The sequence below is a fragment of the Eleutherodactylus coqui genome, chromosome 1, assembly GCF_035609145.1.
Source record: "Eleutherodactylus coqui strain aEleCoq1 chromosome 1, aEleCoq1.hap1, whole genome shotgun sequence".
NCBI lineage: Eukaryota > Metazoa > Chordata > Amphibia > Anura > Eleutherodactylidae > Eleutherodactylus > Eleutherodactylus coqui.
The window spans coordinates 435,228,264-435,246,881 of NC_089837.1; the positions used below are offsets into that span (position 1 = coordinate 435,228,264).

At 47.3% G+C, this 18,618-nt stretch overlaps 1 protein-coding gene across 8 annotated transcripts in view; it reads left to right on the forward strand.

Moving 5' to 3' along the window:
* Positions 1-18,618, forward strand: part of PARP4 (poly(ADP-ribose) polymerase family member 4) — a 150,386-nt gene that overhangs the window by 98,962 nt on the left and 32,806 nt on the right. For 4 of the 8 annotated variants that reach the window (XM_066582152.1, XM_066582157.1, XM_066582153.1 and 1 more), the window contains 3 exons: positions 6,208-6,315; positions 16,020-16,187; positions 18,049-18,237. In XM_066582152.1, the coding sequence (XP_066438249.1) occupies positions 6,208-6,315; positions 16,020-16,187; positions 18,049-18,237 (465 nt within the window). The remainder of the gene's footprint in view (positions 1-6,207; positions 6,316-16,019; positions 16,188-18,048; positions 18,238-18,618) is intronic. The other 4 variants (XM_066582155.1, XM_066582156.1, XM_066582158.1 and 1 more) reach the window with 1 other exon arrangement.

The window sequence follows — 18,618 nt, forward strand, 5'->3', positions numbered from 1 at the left end:
TTCACCTTTTGGGAAGGACAAATGGTGAGTTAAACGAAACTTGCCAGGCTCTTTCTTCAGAACTATGCCCAACGGGGAAACTACTAAATTAGGGATTGGCAGGGCTGAGAAAGGCCCTGCCATCTGCCCCAGCGACACTTCCTTTTCCAACTTTTCCTTCACTATTCTCGGAAATTGCAAAGCCGAACGCAAATTCTTAACAACAAATGGAGCCCGATGCTGTGGCGCTGGGATCCTAAAACCTTCTGAAAACCCCAAAAATAATAACTGACCCTTCTCTGAAACCAGGTACCTATTTAGATACGGGACCATCTCGCTGACCCTCACCGGTAACCTCCCTTTTTCCATCAGCACCTGAGGCCTTCCCTTTTTCTCGTTTAAAACATCTCGACGCCCCATGACCCGTTGCGCTGCAAACGGAGCAATTGTGTTTAAATTGACAACTTGCTCCGAACTTACACTGGCCTTCGTTGTACTGCGAGCAAAACCCTGCCTTCCTACCTGCGGCTGAGCTCCTTCAAACATTTGCGCCAGAAGACCCGGCGCTCCCTTGAAAGGACTGCCCATACCTCGTTGGCGCCATCACTTTTAACCACAAGCCGATGTCCTTGTGCTCCCAGCGAATATTAGGGCACACAGCCTTGCGTTGACGAAATTGCTCGTCATACCGCAACCACGCCTGCCCGCCATACGTCCTATATGCCTCTCCAATTGAGTCTAAGTAACAAAAAAGCGCAGAGCAATTCTCAGGCGCATTTTCGCCTATAACTCCCGCCAAAATCGCAAACGCTTGCATCCAATTAGCAAAAGTCTGCGGGATAAGCCACCAACGTTTCTTTTCCTCCTTGTACTCATCCTTCCATATTTTTTCCTTTTTTACCTCTTTTTTTAAATCGGCCCCCAAGGGCCCCTCAAAACAGACATACACCTCCCCCTTTGCCTTATCGTCTAATCGAACTGACTCCCCATCCTTTTCGGTTTGCACAGCAATCGTCACCCCAGCACGCTGTGTAACCCCTGTCCCAACATTTTCAGAAGTACCATAACCTACCACCACGACACTTCTAACCCCCTGCGTTACCCACGCTGCCGCCGGAGAACTTATCGCGAACCTTTCCCCCCTATCGCACCGCTGCAACAAATCCCTCACATTTCCCAACAATTCCCTTAACTCACCCCCAAATTCCCCATGTAAAACAGCCCTCTGCCCAACATTCAAACTTTGACCTTCCATCTAACCCGCAAGCATATCAGCAGACATACAATACATTGAGCTATGCTCTCCAGGCTGCATGGACACTGTATCTCCACCAGCCAGACATCTAGGAACCGGGACCTCCGCGTCGCTCCCCGTCTCATCCGACTCCGCGCCGTCCAGTTGTTGCTCAGCTGGCACCGCATTCACCGCTGCTTGCCGGCCTGCTCCAGTCCTCTGCTCCCGCTGCGAATTACACACTACGGAACACACCCTGGCTGTGCTGCTCCCAGCGGATACTGCAATAGTCTTTCTTTGGGGATGGGCTTCCCTTCCCCGCTTGGCTCCCATCAGACTTCGAGACCTTTTTCCAGCTCTCCCCCGGGCCTGCACATCACCCATAGGGGTCGCTGTGCTGCAACTCCTACCAGCTCTGCCACCGCCGACCCTCTCAGCCGTCCCTCTCCTCTGGGATGCATTACCAGACGCTCCCCCACCCGGCACATCACCAGGAAAGACGTTCATTCCAGGATGCTGCAGTCTGCCGACCAGCGCCGCAGGCCCCGCCCCCGGACCAGAGCGAGGTCCCCTGCTCGCCGACAGCCTTGTCGGATTCCTCCGTGACCGCAACTCCCTGCCCCGAGGCTTGGGGACGGCGCCACTGACGAGCTTTGGGAGTGACGTCCTCGTCACAAAATCTTGCTGGCGGCCTAGCCCGCCGCAAACTCTGCTCCTCGGACGGTCCCACATTTGCTGTGCTGCTTCTGTTCAGCACTTAGGACACCTGCTCCTGCAGCCAGTGAGGACCATGGACAGTGGCCGCTGCTCGAAACTCCTCCAGGATCCTTTCTTTGGACATTTTGAGTAAGTGACTCTTTACTGTGACACTCACTAATGTCCCCTCAGCAAAAGATGTCGCTGACACTCTCTCCTTCCTTAAATAACCCCCCCCGCCTACTCCCTAAACCACCAATCCCAATTGTCCCCCCCTGTTGTTCTAGAATTTTCCCCAAACCACAAAGTAATTTAACCCCTTAACTCCCAACTTCCCTAACTTTGGTTATCTCCACCCCCCCGTATCATGACGGGCTTCCTCAATTACAGCCCTATCCTGGAAAAACACAATTTGAAGTTAGACTCAGGCTGAGCATGAACCTGGCGACACAATCTCTTTAATACCTTTGTGTTGTGTGTGAGGATTGTATGAATGGGGCTCAGGAGCTGAGTCCTCTCCATACACAGCAGGTTTGAGCTGTCATTGATTAGATCACAGAATTCCCACCAAGAAAGATTCCTCATATGCCAGTATACATCAGAAGTTTGATGAACGTTTAATTACACTTTAAGTAAATGTCTAACTAATAATTAGAGATGAGCGAACGTACTCGGCCACGCCCCCTTTTCGCCCGAGTACCGTGATTTTCGAGTACTTCCGTACTCGGGCGAAAAGATTCGGGGGGCGCCGTGGGTGAGTGGGGGGTTGCAGCGGGGAGTGGGGGGGAGAGGGAGAGAGAGGACTCCCCCCTGTTCCCCGTTGCTACCCCCCGCGCCGCCACACCTTCCCCCGCTCCCTGAATCTTTTCACCCGAGTACGGAAGTACTCGAAAATCGCGGCGCTCGATCGAGTAATTACTCGAAACGAGTACGTTCGCTCATCTCCACTAATAATGTAACAAATTAAAAACTAAATCTTGGAAAGTAATTACTGGAAGCATTACTGGGTGAGTCTTGTTAAAAGGAACCTGCCATCACTTCTGAGCACCATAAATTACGTTATGCAGCACATAGGACGGATCCCGAGGAGGCCCCGGATGTGCTTTGCATACTTACCCGTCTACCTGTTCCTGCAAGGTCACCTGTGGAAGTCATCCGGAAGACAGTTGCAGCGGACTCCTCTCTGCAGGCTGTGCGCATGCAGGTCCAAACAGAACAGTGTGTGTACATGCGCACAGCCTGCAGAGAGGAGTCTGCTGCACTGTCTTCCGGATGACTTCCACGGGTGACCGTGCAAGAACAGGGAGCTCAGTAAGTATGCAAAGCACATCTCTTATTCATATGCTATGGCATGATAATATACATATAGACAGAATACTAATAAAATAAGCCTCTCTGCATTCTGACACTTATTTCTAAAGCTGTGTGTTCATGTGGAGAATTCTGCAGACATTCTCACAGCAGTGCAGGTAAATGTGGCATTTTAAACCTCATTCACACAGTCAGGAAAATATCCATGCAGAATAATGAATGTGCTGCAGATTCCATGTTGTATTGTAAATCTGTGGATTAAGGCCGCTCTCACACATTCATAACCAAAACTCCGCGATCGAAACTGCGGCGTTTTACCGCGATTCAGCACTGAGTTTTCAAACACATTCTACTGCGTTTAACAGCATTTTTTAACGCACCCAATAATTGAAATGGGTGATGAGGTGAGTTATGAAATGCTAAAATAACTTGGACTTCCCAGCAGAATACCAGCTGAAAGCTCGTAGAACAAAGCAGCTGTCAGCGCTCCTGTTCTCGGAGCTATCAGCTCAGCAGGACACCGCTATTGGCTATCATCCCCGGTTTTCCCTTTCTGTTTTCCTGCTTCCAAGAATCCATCTGCGGATTCAATGGTCAAGAGGCTCCAGGAGATTTGGGGTGAGGTGCGTTGTAATTTGGAGCATTCTCAGAAGGTTATGCTGAGGAATAATGTGAATAGACGCACAGTTTCTGACTCATTTTCTGTTGGTCAGTTGGTTTATTTATCATCCAAAAATTTGAAATCAAAGGTCCTCGCATTGAAATTGACTCTGCGATTTGTGGGACCTTTCTGGGTCACCAGGATTGTCAATCCAGTAGTTTATGAATTGGCACTGCCAGACTCTTGGAAGATTCATAGAGTTTTTCATAAATCTCTGTTTAAGAGATACGTCCCTCCTCATTGGCTTGCGGGTCCCTCCACTAACGAGACAACTAACCCCAGGAAACCTGCCTGCAATGCGGGGCAATGAGCCCAATAGGGATGACCCCGCGCTGCAACTTAGGGACCTACCTCATTCTAGATGATCAAGGACGCACAACAAGACACAGTTCACACTACATGTACTGAGAGCTGCACAGACACGCAGGAGCGTGACACTGTTTATGCTTAATAAACAGAGAAAAGGCCAGCAGTCTCTAGCAGAGGAGCTGGTATATATGAGCAACATCAAAATCGTGTCTTTGTTCACTGCGATTGTTGAGCATCAGCGATGCTTTTTTGGGTGAGTAATTGCAGATTGCATTGCTGCCACCCAACTTTCTAATGTTAAAATCGCATTGCAATGCATGTTAGTTGTGTCGCAATAAGAAGCAGGGAAACATGGGAGATAAAAAAAAAAAATCACACATCACAGAAAGATAAAGCATGCCTGCTTTTTTATCTCTCAGCATCACATCAGTGAAAACATTGCTGATGAGAAGGAAGCCATTGTAAATCATTGGTTTCCTAACCTGCTTTTTTAGTGACTATGTCATCAGGCGAAAATCGTGCAATTTTTCTTGCCCGTGTGAAACCACCCTAACAATAAGGTAGTGACAGGCATGCTGATTACAGCAATGTCTGCTTTATGTATCTCTGCAGTAGTTTGTCAGAAACTTGCATTTTATCAGCAGCAGCTCAGGCATAGAGAACTCCAGAAGTAGTCGTTGATATTCATGAGCTGCAGGCTAGCACCGCCCACCCTCCAGCCACTGATTGACAGCTGTCTCCATATGCACAGTAATAGCCAAACAGAAATGTAAGCTTCTGATAAACTAGTTCACAGATACATAAGGCAGGGCAGAAATACGAGCTGACTTACGTATCTGTGAAGTAGTTTGTCATACAAGCGGCCCTCGTATAGCTGCAATTAGGGTGCCTGACACTACTTTATGCTGCCGCCAGAGAAAGCAACATAAAGATACTAATAGATTATGATTAGAGATGGGTGAGCACGCTCATTTAAGGCTGATGCTCGAGTGAGCATTGGTCTTTTCGAGTAACTGAATACTCGTCTGAGCACCAAGCGGGAAGGGGGGGGGGGGGGGAGGCGGGGATCGGTGGGGGAAAGAGAGAGAGATCCCCCCGAATGGTGCTCGAAAGAGTAATCAGTTACTCGTGCTCGCTCATCTCTAATTACCATTAATTGTGCTGCATACAGACAGTTGCTCATTTATCCTGATAACCAGCTAAGATCTTTTCACGTTTCTTCATTTTTAGTCATTGATAATACCCTGTTTCCCCTAAAAGTAAGAGAGTGTTTTATATTATTTTTTGCTCTCAAAGATGCACTAGGTCTTATTTTCAGTGCATGTCTTACTTTTCCATGAAGAAGAATTCCCATTTATTGTTGAACAAAACAAATGAACATTTCTTATATAGTGTACAGTAGTTGTCATCACAAACCAGCAGAACCAGACAAACAGTGACTCCTATCAAGCATTTCTTGTTACTACCATTATTTCCATGTACAACAATCTATGGTACATTTACCGATCCCGATATTTATGAGCACAAAGCAAGATTTATCCAATGACAGTCATGTCCTCATCTTCTGGAACATCATCATAACAATCCAAACCCTGAATTTCCTGGTGAATTTCTTGTTACTCCATTTCTTTCAGAATCATTGGCCCACATCTCTCATGTCTAGCAATAGCACTGTCCTTAAAGGAGTATTTCTTGTCTTGCCTGACACACACAGGGCCACAAAAAATAAGGGTTGTGTAGTGCCTGGCTCCCACACACTGTCTGGAGACTGTAATAATCACACACAGCAGTTCCTGGACCACTTGAACAGCAGGGACGGTATTGCAGCTTCCGGCCATCGGGGGAGCTCATTACAGCAGACTCGTACAGCAAGGACAGAGCTAGCTCTTACTTTTGGGGGAGGCCTTATATTTAGAACTTCAGCAAAACCTCTACTAGGTCTTATTTTTAGGGAAACACGATAAATCACAGTTAGTATTTTCTTATCTAATGTAAGCACCTCCTCTCTACATTACAGGTTAAGTATTGTAAACGTAAAAAAAAGTTGAAAATAGCAGAGCCTACCGCTCCATTCAGCAAGTCTGTAGTACAGAACTTACCACTCGCCATATGCAAAAGGAGTTTGGTATGTATACTTTGCATTAGTTTATGGAGTTTATAGTCAATAGAGAACACTTACTATGATCATCTGATGATCTCCATAAAATTTAGTTTTACTTGCAGTGAATACAAATGTTCCTTGATTAGTATGGTAACAGATTGAGATTTTTTTCATGTCTCTTTATTTTAGGGCATTTTGGTTGTGACGGCTAAGGCCTAATTTAACTTAAAAATATGGCTAGTGACCTGGCAAAGAATTTGGTATATAGTTTTTTAAACCCTGGTACCGCTGTTGGTTAGTTTTAGTCTTCATAATGTGGAATTTTTTTCTTGTATTTTTTTCTTTTTATCTCTGCCCTCCGAGCACCATAACTTTTTTTTTCCATTGATGTTGCTGCATGAGGGCTTGTTTTTAGTGGGATAGCTTTTATTGTTTAATGGCACTATTTTGAGGCACATATAACAGCGTGAAAAACATGTATTTATTTATTGTTTTAGCGCAGGCAAGAGAGAAAAAAAAGCAGCAATTTGCATGTTTGTTTAGTTTCCCTTTGACAATGTTCAGTGTGTAGTACTGTATCAATTACATGTTTACTATATTCTGTTGGTCCGTACAATGATTGCTTTACCAAATTTCATTAGTCTTTTATGCCTTGCTACTTTTGTGTAATAATAGTACTTTAGGCTGGGTTCACACGGGGCGTATTCCCGTCGGAAATCCCGCGGTTTGGCCGCAGCCGAAACCCCGAGATTTCTGACGGGAGAACCACCGCGAAAAAACCCATGGCGGCTTTGAAGCGGCCCGGCCGCTCGCTTTTCCGCCGCGGCCGGCGCTCCCATAGAGGAGAGCGCGGCCGCGGCGGAAAGAATAGATAAACAGACATGCTGCATATTCTGAAACCGCGGCTGCGGACTTACCGCAGCGGATTGGCCGTCCCCATGACTGGCTAATCCCGAGATTAGGGGCCGCGGGGAAATTCTGCGCGGAATTTCCATGGCAAATCCGCCCTGTGTGAACCCAGCCTTAAAATTGTTTGTGTCACCATATTCTGAGAGCCGTAACTTTTTATTTTTTCATCGATGCAGCTGCATGAGCTCTTGTTTTTGCAGGATGAGTTAACATTTGCATTGGTACCTTTTTTGGAGCACATACGACTTTTTGATGAATTTTTACTATGACTTTTTCAGAGGCAAGATGTACAAAATTCTGGCATTGCCTTTTTTTTCTTTAGAGCTCACCATGCAGGTTAAATAGCATGACACTTTTACCGGGTCGTGATGGACACAAGAATACCAACTATGTACTTTCTTTATCTTTTAGACGTTTTGACAAACAAAGCAATTTTAAGTGGAGAAAATGGTGATTTTTCTTTTGGTGATGTTTTATATAGAGCTTTTAAAGTTGTATTTTAAAAAATACTTCTTATAGTTATACTGGACAACATAGGCCGCCTGCAGACGGGCGGGTTGGATCCGGCGGTGAGAATTCTCGCCGCGGGACCCGATCCCAGTGCCTGCAGGGAGGAGCGCGTACTCACCCGCGCCTGGCGGCCCCGGCTCTTTCATGTGCGAGCCCCGCACAAAAATAGGACATGCCGGGGGCGTGGCCAGCGACCAACATGGCAAGTCGCACTTGAGAGGTGCTCCCCAGGGGAAAAGCTAATCCTGCAAAAATCCTGACCTTAGGGTGCCGTAATAGGACAAAAAAGTCCTCTAAAACCTGCTGCAAGAGGCTGGGACGGAACCGGGACTGATTAGACCCGCCGAGCGTGCTGTGGAGCGGCGTGGACCGGCCCGGAGGTGAGACCGCGCCAACGCCCTGTCTGCTTCCCGCCGCTGCCGACGTCCAAAGTGGCAGCGCCGGAGACTTACCCCGCCGAGCACCGTTCTGAAAGACAGAGCTGCCCTTCTCCTCTCCCTCCGAAGAACAAGCCGGCGCTTGCGGGGCTGAACCGTCGGCCCCGGCTGTCCGGGCGGCCGCCTGGAGCCCCCCTCCCCCCCCTCCTGTGGCTGCGGGGCGAACACACTTACCGTCCCGACTGCAGGAGGACGAGCGATCCTTCGCTTTGCGGAGCAGCCACCTCCGAATCTCCTCCCGGATTTGCCCCTCCTGCCGCCGCTGTGAGCGCCGCCGCTGGAGTGCCTGAGCCCGACCGCGGAGGAGACACAAGCGATCTCCTTCTGCTGCAAATCCCCCTCCCCTCCTTTCCCGCGGGTCGAGCGCTCGCCGTCCTGGCTGGGCGCTGCAGGGAGACAGGCGCTGCTGTGTCTTGAGGAGCAGCTGCCTCCGAGCTTCCTCCCGTATCCCCTCCCTGCCGCCGCGGAGAGTACCTCTGCTGAAAACCTGAGCCCGACCGCGGGGGGGGGGCACGAGCGGCTTCCTCGCCTCCCGGTACGCACTGCTGGGGACTGAATGATCATTAACCTCTGCGCTCCTGAGCGGCCGGCGACCCGGAGACCGGACACCTCCCGAGGGACTGCGATCTCCTGCACCCGGCTGCACCACCTACTTGCCACCTGAGACAACCCGGCCGTCACGGGGTCCGCGGAGGGCCGTGGGCTGACAGTCTGAACGACCTGACTGACCGGCTGGCGCCTTCTCCTCCGCTGCCGCGAAGACACAACGCACTGGGCCTGGTGGAACAGCCGTCCGGGCGGTCCCGGCGCCTGTTACTGGGCTTGTTGATCCCTGGGAACGCGCTGCTTCCGGCTGTTCGGCGAAACAGAGCCCCCTTGCTGCCGCGGAGGGACAGAACTCTCGATTCCCCTGCCGCGGTTCGTCTGCCGCGGAGCTGCCGAGAACCGTGACTCGTCTAACCGCCCGGCACTTTCACCACCGCAGTGAACGCAACTCACCACACCCGGCTGGACGCCGGGGGCAAGACGACCTGCCGATCGTGATCCGGCCCAGCGGAGCCGGCGACAAAATCGTAAGTGGGGACAAAGGTCGGGGGACAACACCTAGCGGCGGCACGCCGCCGAGCTAGACGTCAAGCGCCTGGAGGGGAGAAGCCCAGACGGGGAAACTCCATCCCCTCCGAACTAATTTGGACTTGAGCCAACAAAACATAAAGTACCTCCCCACTCTGTGACTCTCCCCTCTGCGGCTCTGTTGAGACCCCCTAACCGCTACAGAGGAGGCTGCTAAGACCCGACGACTATCCGGCTGAGCAACCTGAACTGACCGGAGCCCAAAATAAAATAACATTTCCCTATATTGATAACTCATCTCACCAGTACGCTAAACTCCGGAAGACGATCGAGACTCTGTGACAGTAAGGCCCCCGGAGATAATAACAATCTAAACTCTCTATTAGAACCCTCACAAGCTACCGGATCGGCTGACCAGCCCCATAAGCAAGTAATCTTTTTCAGAAATACTCACACGTTCACATCACCAAAGAAACCGCTTATGCTTTCAGTCAAACACGTTAAATAACTGCCCGTGAACATGAGCACGCGCGCAAAAAGCGGCCCTGCGGCAGAGAGACTGAAAGAATTTTCACGCACCGAAACTCCGGAGCATACCCCTCGAGTGACACGACCCGCTCAAACAAAAGAAACCGAAGATGCATCTGGACAGCCACCAGAACCAACAATGCGTCAACTCCTGGAGGCAATTAACACCTGCAAGTCCGCCCTTACAGATAAGATAGAAGAGGTCAAATCAGACGTAGTCCTCCTGAGACAAGATCTGCAAAATATGCGCGGCAGGGTGAGGGAGATGGAGGACCGCATTTCGAATGTGGAGGACTCCCTGCGTCCAATCCCCGCAACAGTCAAGAAAGCCATGAGAACAGCGGAATATTGTCAAGCAAAAACCGATGATCTTGAAAATCGGGCGCGCCGCAATAATTTACGCATAATCGGCCTACCTGATAAGACAGAAGGCTCACAACCAGAACTCTTTGCGGAAAATTGGTTAAAATCATTGTTGGGCGAAGACACCTTCTCTGCCCACTTTGCCGTGGAGAGGGCTCATCGCGTCCCGGCGAAACCATCACAGCCGGGCGCACCCCCACGCCCGTTTCTAGCAAGAATTCTTAACTGCAGGGATCGTGACGCCGCCCTACGTCAAGCCAGATTAAAAGGCCCACTCAAACACAACAACTCAGTGATATCTATCTTCCCTGACTTTTCTGCGGACTTGCAAAAACAAAGAGCTACCTTTATGGAGGTTAAAAAGAAATTTAGGGACAGAAATATCCCCTATTCAATGGCATACCCAGCCCGTCTGCGCATTGCCGCAGAGGGAAAAGTAATTTTCTTACACTCTCCTACTGAAGCTCTGGAGTGGCTCGAAATGCATCCGGTGTCACCAAGAGGCGCCAACTCATAACATGTATAAATATGCATACTAAGTTGAAATGTGGCTGAGAAGCTTACTATTCCCCTGACCTATTGGTGGTGTGCCGGCCGTCCATGCCGCGGACCTGTAGCCCGGGACCTCCCGTGTCTCAACGTTACTTTAATTTAATAATTTAAGTCCACCAGACAAAGTCAGCCACCCATAGGCCACTGGGACCCTTTCCCCCCCAGTAAGATCAGCTACCTACAGATAGTTTGTAGCTTAAGGTTTTTATCGACTCCTGTCTCTAGATTTACCGGAACCCTAATTTAGGGTTCCTACGTTTATATTCAGACAGGATGCTAATAACCAATGGTTTAAACTGTTTTGAGACAATTGTTGTTATATGTTTTGAACTGTCTATGCCAATGACATCCACTGCTCTGTACTTGCAAAGTCCTTCCCCCCCGTCCTCCCCCAATTATAGGGGCGCCGATCAAGACCTATATTTACACCGATACCAATGTCTTTAAAATATCTTAGCTGGAACATACGTGGTCTCGGCACAGCCCTTAAGCGCAGGAAAGTCTTTTCCTTTATTAAACAAACAAACCCCCATATCGTGTGTTTGCAGGAGACCCACCTCACCAGGGACAGAGCCGACACCCTTAAGAAGCCGTGGGTACAGTGGGCGGCCCACTCCTTTCACACCCCCTCTTCCAGAGGCGTTACATTGCTTATACACAGATCCATAAGATGGAACCCTATTAATGTCCGTAAAGACCCGGAGGGTAGATCAATATTTGTGTATGCAGAAATAGACTCCAAACCATATGTCATCTTATGTATTTATAATCCACCACACAATAACCTCTCCCTCCTTCAGACGGCTGTGTCCTTCGCACACCAATACCCCTCAGTAGGAGTACTTTGTATGGGAGACTTTAATCTAGTAATGGACCCGACCAAAGACAAATTCTATGCCCTAGCTAACACAAATACAAGCACTAACTCCTCCCTCCGGCAGATAACCGAGAGCGTGGGTTGGGTTGACCTCTGGCGGCTACATCATCCCGACACTCTGGAATATACTTGCCACTCCCCCGGCCAGAACTCCCTCTCGAGAATTGACTATATATTCAGCTCCGCGGAAGTGGCGGTGTATTTTTCAGACGTAGCACATTGTCCGCGGGGAATATCGGACCACAGTCCGATACTCCTAACACTGAAATTTCCCCAACTCAAAATTTTGCCTACCTGGAAACTACACCCGTTTTGGCTTAAACTGTTGGGCCCAGACGACCAAACTCCGTTCCATATATCCCTCTTCTTAGATGCCCATAATAACAATACCCACCCGGCCCTGAGATGGGATACCCTTAAAGCATACCTTCGGGGGTTCCTTAAATCAGCCATTACATATATCAAACAAACGACAGCCCAGGCGGACAGAGAGATAGAAAACAAGACACTTGAGGCAGAAAAGACCTACACTGATAACCCCACGGACTCTAATAAAGAAGCATGGCTCAGTTGTTCCCGCCTCTACAAACACCAAGTTCACGCTAAGGCCAAACGTAAATTATTCTTTGCGAAGCAATATTACTTCGAACTAGGTAACCAATCCAGCCATTTGTTAGCCAATCTGATTAAACACGAGAAACACCTAAACACAATCCTTAAGATAAAAGATCAAAATGGTGCGGAGCTGACTGACGCCCCAGCCATCACAAATCGTTTTAAAGAATACTACGCTAACCTATATAGCTCACCTACAAATTTTACAAAGGCAGATATCCTAGACTACCTGAGTGACCTGACCTTTCCAACACTGTCCGAAGAACAGGTAGAGTTCCTGGAGGCCCCAATCACCCTAGACGAAATACGGCAGACAATCCGAGACATGGCACCTAATAAAGCTCCAGGCCCGGACGGCCTCCCGATTGAAATGTACCGGAAATATGACGAACAACTGGCCCCGCTGCTATTGGAAACATTACAACAGGCCCAATTAGACCAATCCCTTCCGCCCTCGTTCTACGGAGCATCTATTATAGTCATTTTGAAACCAGACAAAGACCCCACAGACTGTAGCTCATACCGACCCATATCCCTGGTAAATGTCGATTACAAAATCCTAACAAAACTCCTGGCCACAAGACTAAATCAAGTAATCCTATCTATTATACACCCTGACCAGACCGGCTTTATGCCAGGAAAGTCCACAACAATCAACATACGGAGAGTACAGACAGCAATTCAACTGGGCAAACAGTTTAACATGCCCTGGGCACTGGTCTCATTAGACATAATGAAGGCCTTCGATTCGCTGGAGTGGACTTTCCTTGAGGCCTGCCTGGTTCGCTTTGGGTTTGGCCCCCAATTCTTACAATGGGTTAAAACCATTTACAAATCGCCAAGCGCCAACGTAATAGTAAACGGCATCCCATCCACTGAGTTCCGCCTCGCAAGAGGCACCCGTCAGGGCTGCCCGCTGTCCCCGGCACTATTTGCCATGGCCATTGAAGCCATGGCAATCCGGTTGAGAAGCACCCCTGAAGTAACCGGCATTAAATGGGCGGGCCTTGAAAGTAAAGTGGGCTTATATGCGGATGATACAATCCTATTTTTGTCAGACCCTATAACCTCCTTCTCCCACGCTATGACCCAAATTGACAAATTTTCCCACTTATCGGGTTTACATGTCAACTGGCCCAAGTCCACAATTCTATATACAAATCCCGACCCAATAATAGACCCTTGTGTCGCCAGATATAACCTAGCCGTGGTTTCCACTTTCAAATACTTGGGAATATATATGTCCCGAAATCCAAACAACGCCATAAAAGACAATATCAACCCACTGCTCGGGAATGTCAAAAATAAACTAGAGCGATGGGCCAAATTACCGCTTTCGGTAGCTGGCCGTATAAACCTGATAAAGATGGCGATTCAACCTAAATGCCTGTATATACTACAACATATGCCAATAATTGTACCCAAACGCATCTTTCAAGCCCTCAATTCCTTCACTACATCTTTCATTTGGAACTCCACACGATCCAAGCTTAGTCTTTCGACCCTACAAAGACCGAAGGAGCGAGCTGGAATGGCGCTCCCAGAACTGCACGTATATTACCTAGCCGGACAGCTACGCAACGTCCGGAGCTGGTTCCTAGAGCGGGAAATGCCCATCGCTGACCAATACCTGGCAAAACAAGTAAAGGGTAACAACCTTTTAAATTTCCTGGAATTCCCAGAACACACCAACCCTCCCGATATACTGCCACTTCATAAACTAGCTTTAAAGGTGTGGAGGGAGGCTAAGGCCATCCAACAGTACAAAGGAGTAATGTGTGAACTTCCCTTATAGAACAACCCCGGCCTTAAAGCCCTCCAGTCAGTCCCAGACCCTCAATATTGGAGGTCTTTTGGAGTGGTGTCGGTGGGAGACGTATATACAGACGGGAGTCTCCTCACATTTAACCAATTGCGGGAAAAAACACAGTCCCCACAACTTCAGCTATTTAGATACTTTCAGTTGCGGCACGCCCTGAACTCCCAATTCCCACCTACCTCCACAAACATATCTAAATACCCCACAATTGGTATCCTCAGATCCCAGGGACCCAAGGGCCTAATCTCGGTGCTCTACACGCACCTCCTTTCAGCCAAAACCGACCATAACCCGCCCTCAGCCTACGATAGATGGAAGACAGCCATTCCGTCCTTAACACCGGAGGACTGGACAGATATATCCGAATCCCATCTCTCAGTTTCCCCTGCAGTCAACAATAAACTGATCCAGCTATATATTATCCACCAAGCATACCTCACACCCAGCCGTCTATATAAAATGGGCAACTCTTCCTCAAACTCCTGCCATAGATGCCGCCAGCCAGAAGCTAACTTCTGGCATTTGATTTGGGACTGCCCCCTGGTAAATGGATTCTGGTCTGAGATTGTAGCCTTCATAAACTCACTACTACCATCCCCCCTTAATATTGGGATGGACCCTAAGACGATCCTATTTGGCCTATTGGAGGAAGAGGAATGGCCGTACCACACCCGCACCTTCCTACAGAAGACCTTATTCTTGGCACGTAAAACAATAGCTACTTATTGGATGGCTGCGGGAATCCCTACGATCTCATGTTGGGTTCGGTCGGTAAACACAGTAATCTCCTATGAAAAAATTATTTACCAAAACAGAGGCTGCCCAAACAAATTTCAAAAAATATGGGATATCTGGCTGGATGCCAATTCCACTTTATCTGTAGAATGAACCCCCAGACTCATGTTCCCTCTTTCCATCCCCCCCCCCCCCCCCCCCCATTCGCTCTCCTGAGTCCCCATTTACTAAGCAAATAGCAAACGCAGAGTTCCATCTCATAAAGAATTCATCCAATAGGCATAGACGGTTTGAGTTTAATTGTTTAAGTTTATCGCAGCCCAAAAGAAAAAATGTACAAGGAAAATGTTATGTTATTACGTTCAAACAAGTTACAACACAGTATGTACTATTTGTAATACTGAGTTTGTTTACCATATGATTTTATTATGTACTGTGCAAATTTTCCTTAATAAAGAAAATAAAGTTAAAAATAGGACATGCCGCTGTTTGTTTGCCGCGTGACATTTCGCGCGGCCAAACCGCGGCTGTCTGCATAGGAGTGCATATTGTAATGCACTCCTATGCAGGCTTTCAGTGGCGGAAATCCCGCGGATAATCCCGCCGCGGGATTTCCGCCCGTGTGCAGGCGGCCATAGCCCCTCTAGCTCCATTTGTGTTTAAATAACAAAAAGGAAAAGTATTTACCTCTCATCTGCCATGGGGATCCAGCACTGTGGTCCCGCTGTTGCTGATGATGTAAGTGGAAGTCACTTGACTGCTGCAGCGTCATCGTCTGTTTTCCTGGCATCCATGCTCACATCCTGGGTGCCATAATGCGCCTCTTAAAAAAATTTGCCACTCATAGCTGGGCATCCATTTTACTTAGACGGCATATGATTTTATGGGCTAAGTAAAAATGCCCCAATGTCACTATTCCCAGATATTCCAGGTCTAATGTTAGAATAACGCCACCTACTGTTTCTGTTCTGTGGTCACCTCCATAAATGTTCACCAGTGGGCACACATGCTCAGTCTTGCTTCTTTGCTCCACTGGTTATACTTTGGATCCCTGGTGTGGTGTGCGGCTGCTTCTGAAGTTCCAGCAACTATTTCAGGATTAAAAGAAAATAATCGATTTTTATTTGTTTTGTTTTTTTAACAGAAACAGCTCTACGTCCAACCATGGGCGCAATCTGGTGTTGCAGTTCAGCCCTAATCACTTCATTCCCTATTGTGAATCCTAAACAACCCCTTTAATATTTTTACATAAAGCGTATTTTTATTTTGTAAATATATTGATTATAAATCATAGTTCTTTTTTCGGTAGGATATGTGTCCTCCTCCACCACAATTAGGTTTAATACCTGATCATCGACCCGTGCCTCTGCCAGGTGCCGGACGGCCACTACTGTTTGGATCTGCACCATTCGGTTCCTTACCACCGACACAAATTGCAGTAACGTCATCAAAGTCACTGTTTGGCCAGTCCTCATCGGTATGTATACTTTTGTGTTTACATTATCTTATATATTTATGTTACAGTATATGGTGAATTATTAAGTGTACATGAGAGCAGATTCATAAGGACCCACCGCGAATGCAGTATATGTCAGAAATATGTGTCAGGAAATACTTCTAGTGCATATCTCAGACAGAAGCCTCCAACATATGCCGCTATATGGGTATACAGTAGAATACTTCACCCACAGGCCCCAGTTTATTTAAAAATAATTACCTTCTTGATGTGTGCAAAAAGGACACTATTTTAGCACGTTAGGTCACTAGCAAAGGAGCTGGTATATATGAGGAACAGAGCTTGGGGATTGGCTGGCTGGAGCAATCCATACCCAGCCAGATCAATCAACACCACCTGTGAATGTATGCTGCTGAAAACCCATGTTATGTAACAGATTTTAGCAGCAAACCTAAGGCTTTTTTCTCATGGGTGATCGCGATTTTGCCACGAGAAACTCTCGTCTATGTTCACTGCAATTTTTGAGCATTGGCGATGCTTTTTTTGGGTAGTAATCGTACATCACATCACTGCCGCCTGCGATAAAATTGCATGATTTTTTTACCACAAAATTCAATGGGACTTTTTAATGCTACAATCGCATCGCAATGCATGTTAGTTGCATTGTGGTAAAAAGCAGGTTCTATAGGGAAACATGGGAGAAAAAAAATTGCACATCACAGAAAGATAAAGCATGCTGCAACTTTTTTATCTCCCAACATCGCATTAGTGTTAACATCGCTGATGGGAAGGAAACCATTGTAAATCATTGATTTCCTACCAAGCTTTTTTACTGACTATCGCATCAGGCGAAAATCATCTGATTTTCTCGCCCGTGTGAAACCACCCTAACAATAAGGTAGTGACAGGCATGCTGATTACAGCAATGTCTGCCTTATGTATCTCTGCAGTAGTTTGTCAGAAACTTACATTTTATCAGCAGCAGCTCAGGCATAGAGAGCTCCAGAAGTAGTCGTTGATATTCATGAGCTGCAGGCTAGCACCGTCCACCCTCCAGCCACTGATTGACAGCTGTCTCCATATGCACAGTAATAGCCAAACAGAAATGTAAGCTTCTGATAAACTAGTTCACAGATACATAAGGCAGGGCAGACATACAAGCTACCTTATGTATCTGTGAAGTAGTTTGTCATACAAGCGGCCCTCGTATAGCTGCAATTAGGGTGCCTGACACTACTTTATGCTGCCGCCAGAGAAAGCAACATAAAGCTGCATGCACGAAAATTATGACTTTTCAGACATTTAAGCTTCGCCGCGTCACTTTTTCGAGAAGTGGGTGGGCATAAACACGTACGGCTTGTCCCATTTAGCGCATTATACTAGAAACTTATTCTAACTTGTAGCTGATGTAGGTTCCAGAGGTGCTGCCAAATACGCCTCTTATAATATTTTGTCACTCATAGCTGGGCATCCATTTTACTTAGACGGCAAATGATTTTATGGGCTAAGTAAAAATGCCCCAATGTCACTATTCCCAGATATTCCAGGTCTAATGTTAGAATAACACCACCTACTGTTTCTGTTCTGTGGCCACCTCCGTAAATATTTACAAGTGGGCACACATGCTCAGTCTGGCTTCTCTCTTTGCTCCACTGGTTATACTTTGGATCCCTGGTGTGGTGTGCGGCTGCTTCTGAAGTTCCAGCAACTATTTCAGGATTAAAAGAAAATAATCGATTTTTATTTGTTTGGTGTTGCAGTTCAGCCCTAATCACTTCATTCCCTTTTGTGAATCCTAAACAACCCCTTTAATATTTTTACATAGAACGTATTTTTATTTTGTAAATATATTGATTATAAATCATGGTTCTTTTTTCGGTAGGATATGCCTCCTCCTCCACCACCATTAGGTTTAATACCTGATCATCGACCCGTGCCTCTGCCAGGTGCCGGACAGCCGCTACTGTTTGGATCTGCACCATTCGGTTCCTTACCTTCAGGAGGTTCTTCCTTACCATCGTTACAAATTGCAGTAATGCCATCAAACTCACTGTTCGGCCAGTCCTCATCGGTATGTATACTTTTGTGTTTACATTATCTTATATATTTATGTTACAGTATATGGTGAATTATAAAGTGTACATCAGAGCAGATTCATAAGGACCCACTGCGAATGCAGTATATGTCAGAAATATGTGTCAGGAAATACTTCTAGTGCATATCTCAGACAGAAGCCTCCAACATATGCCGCTATATGGGTATACAGTGGAATACATCACCCATAGGCCCTAGTTAATTTAAAAATAATTACCTTCTTGATGTGTGCAAAAAGGACACTATTTTAGCACACACTAGGTTGCTTTAGTCCTATTATGCATTTCGCGTTTGTGCCGTAATGTTATGGATACCCCAACAGTAGAGAACAACTGGCTAGTTTCCCCTAACATACAGC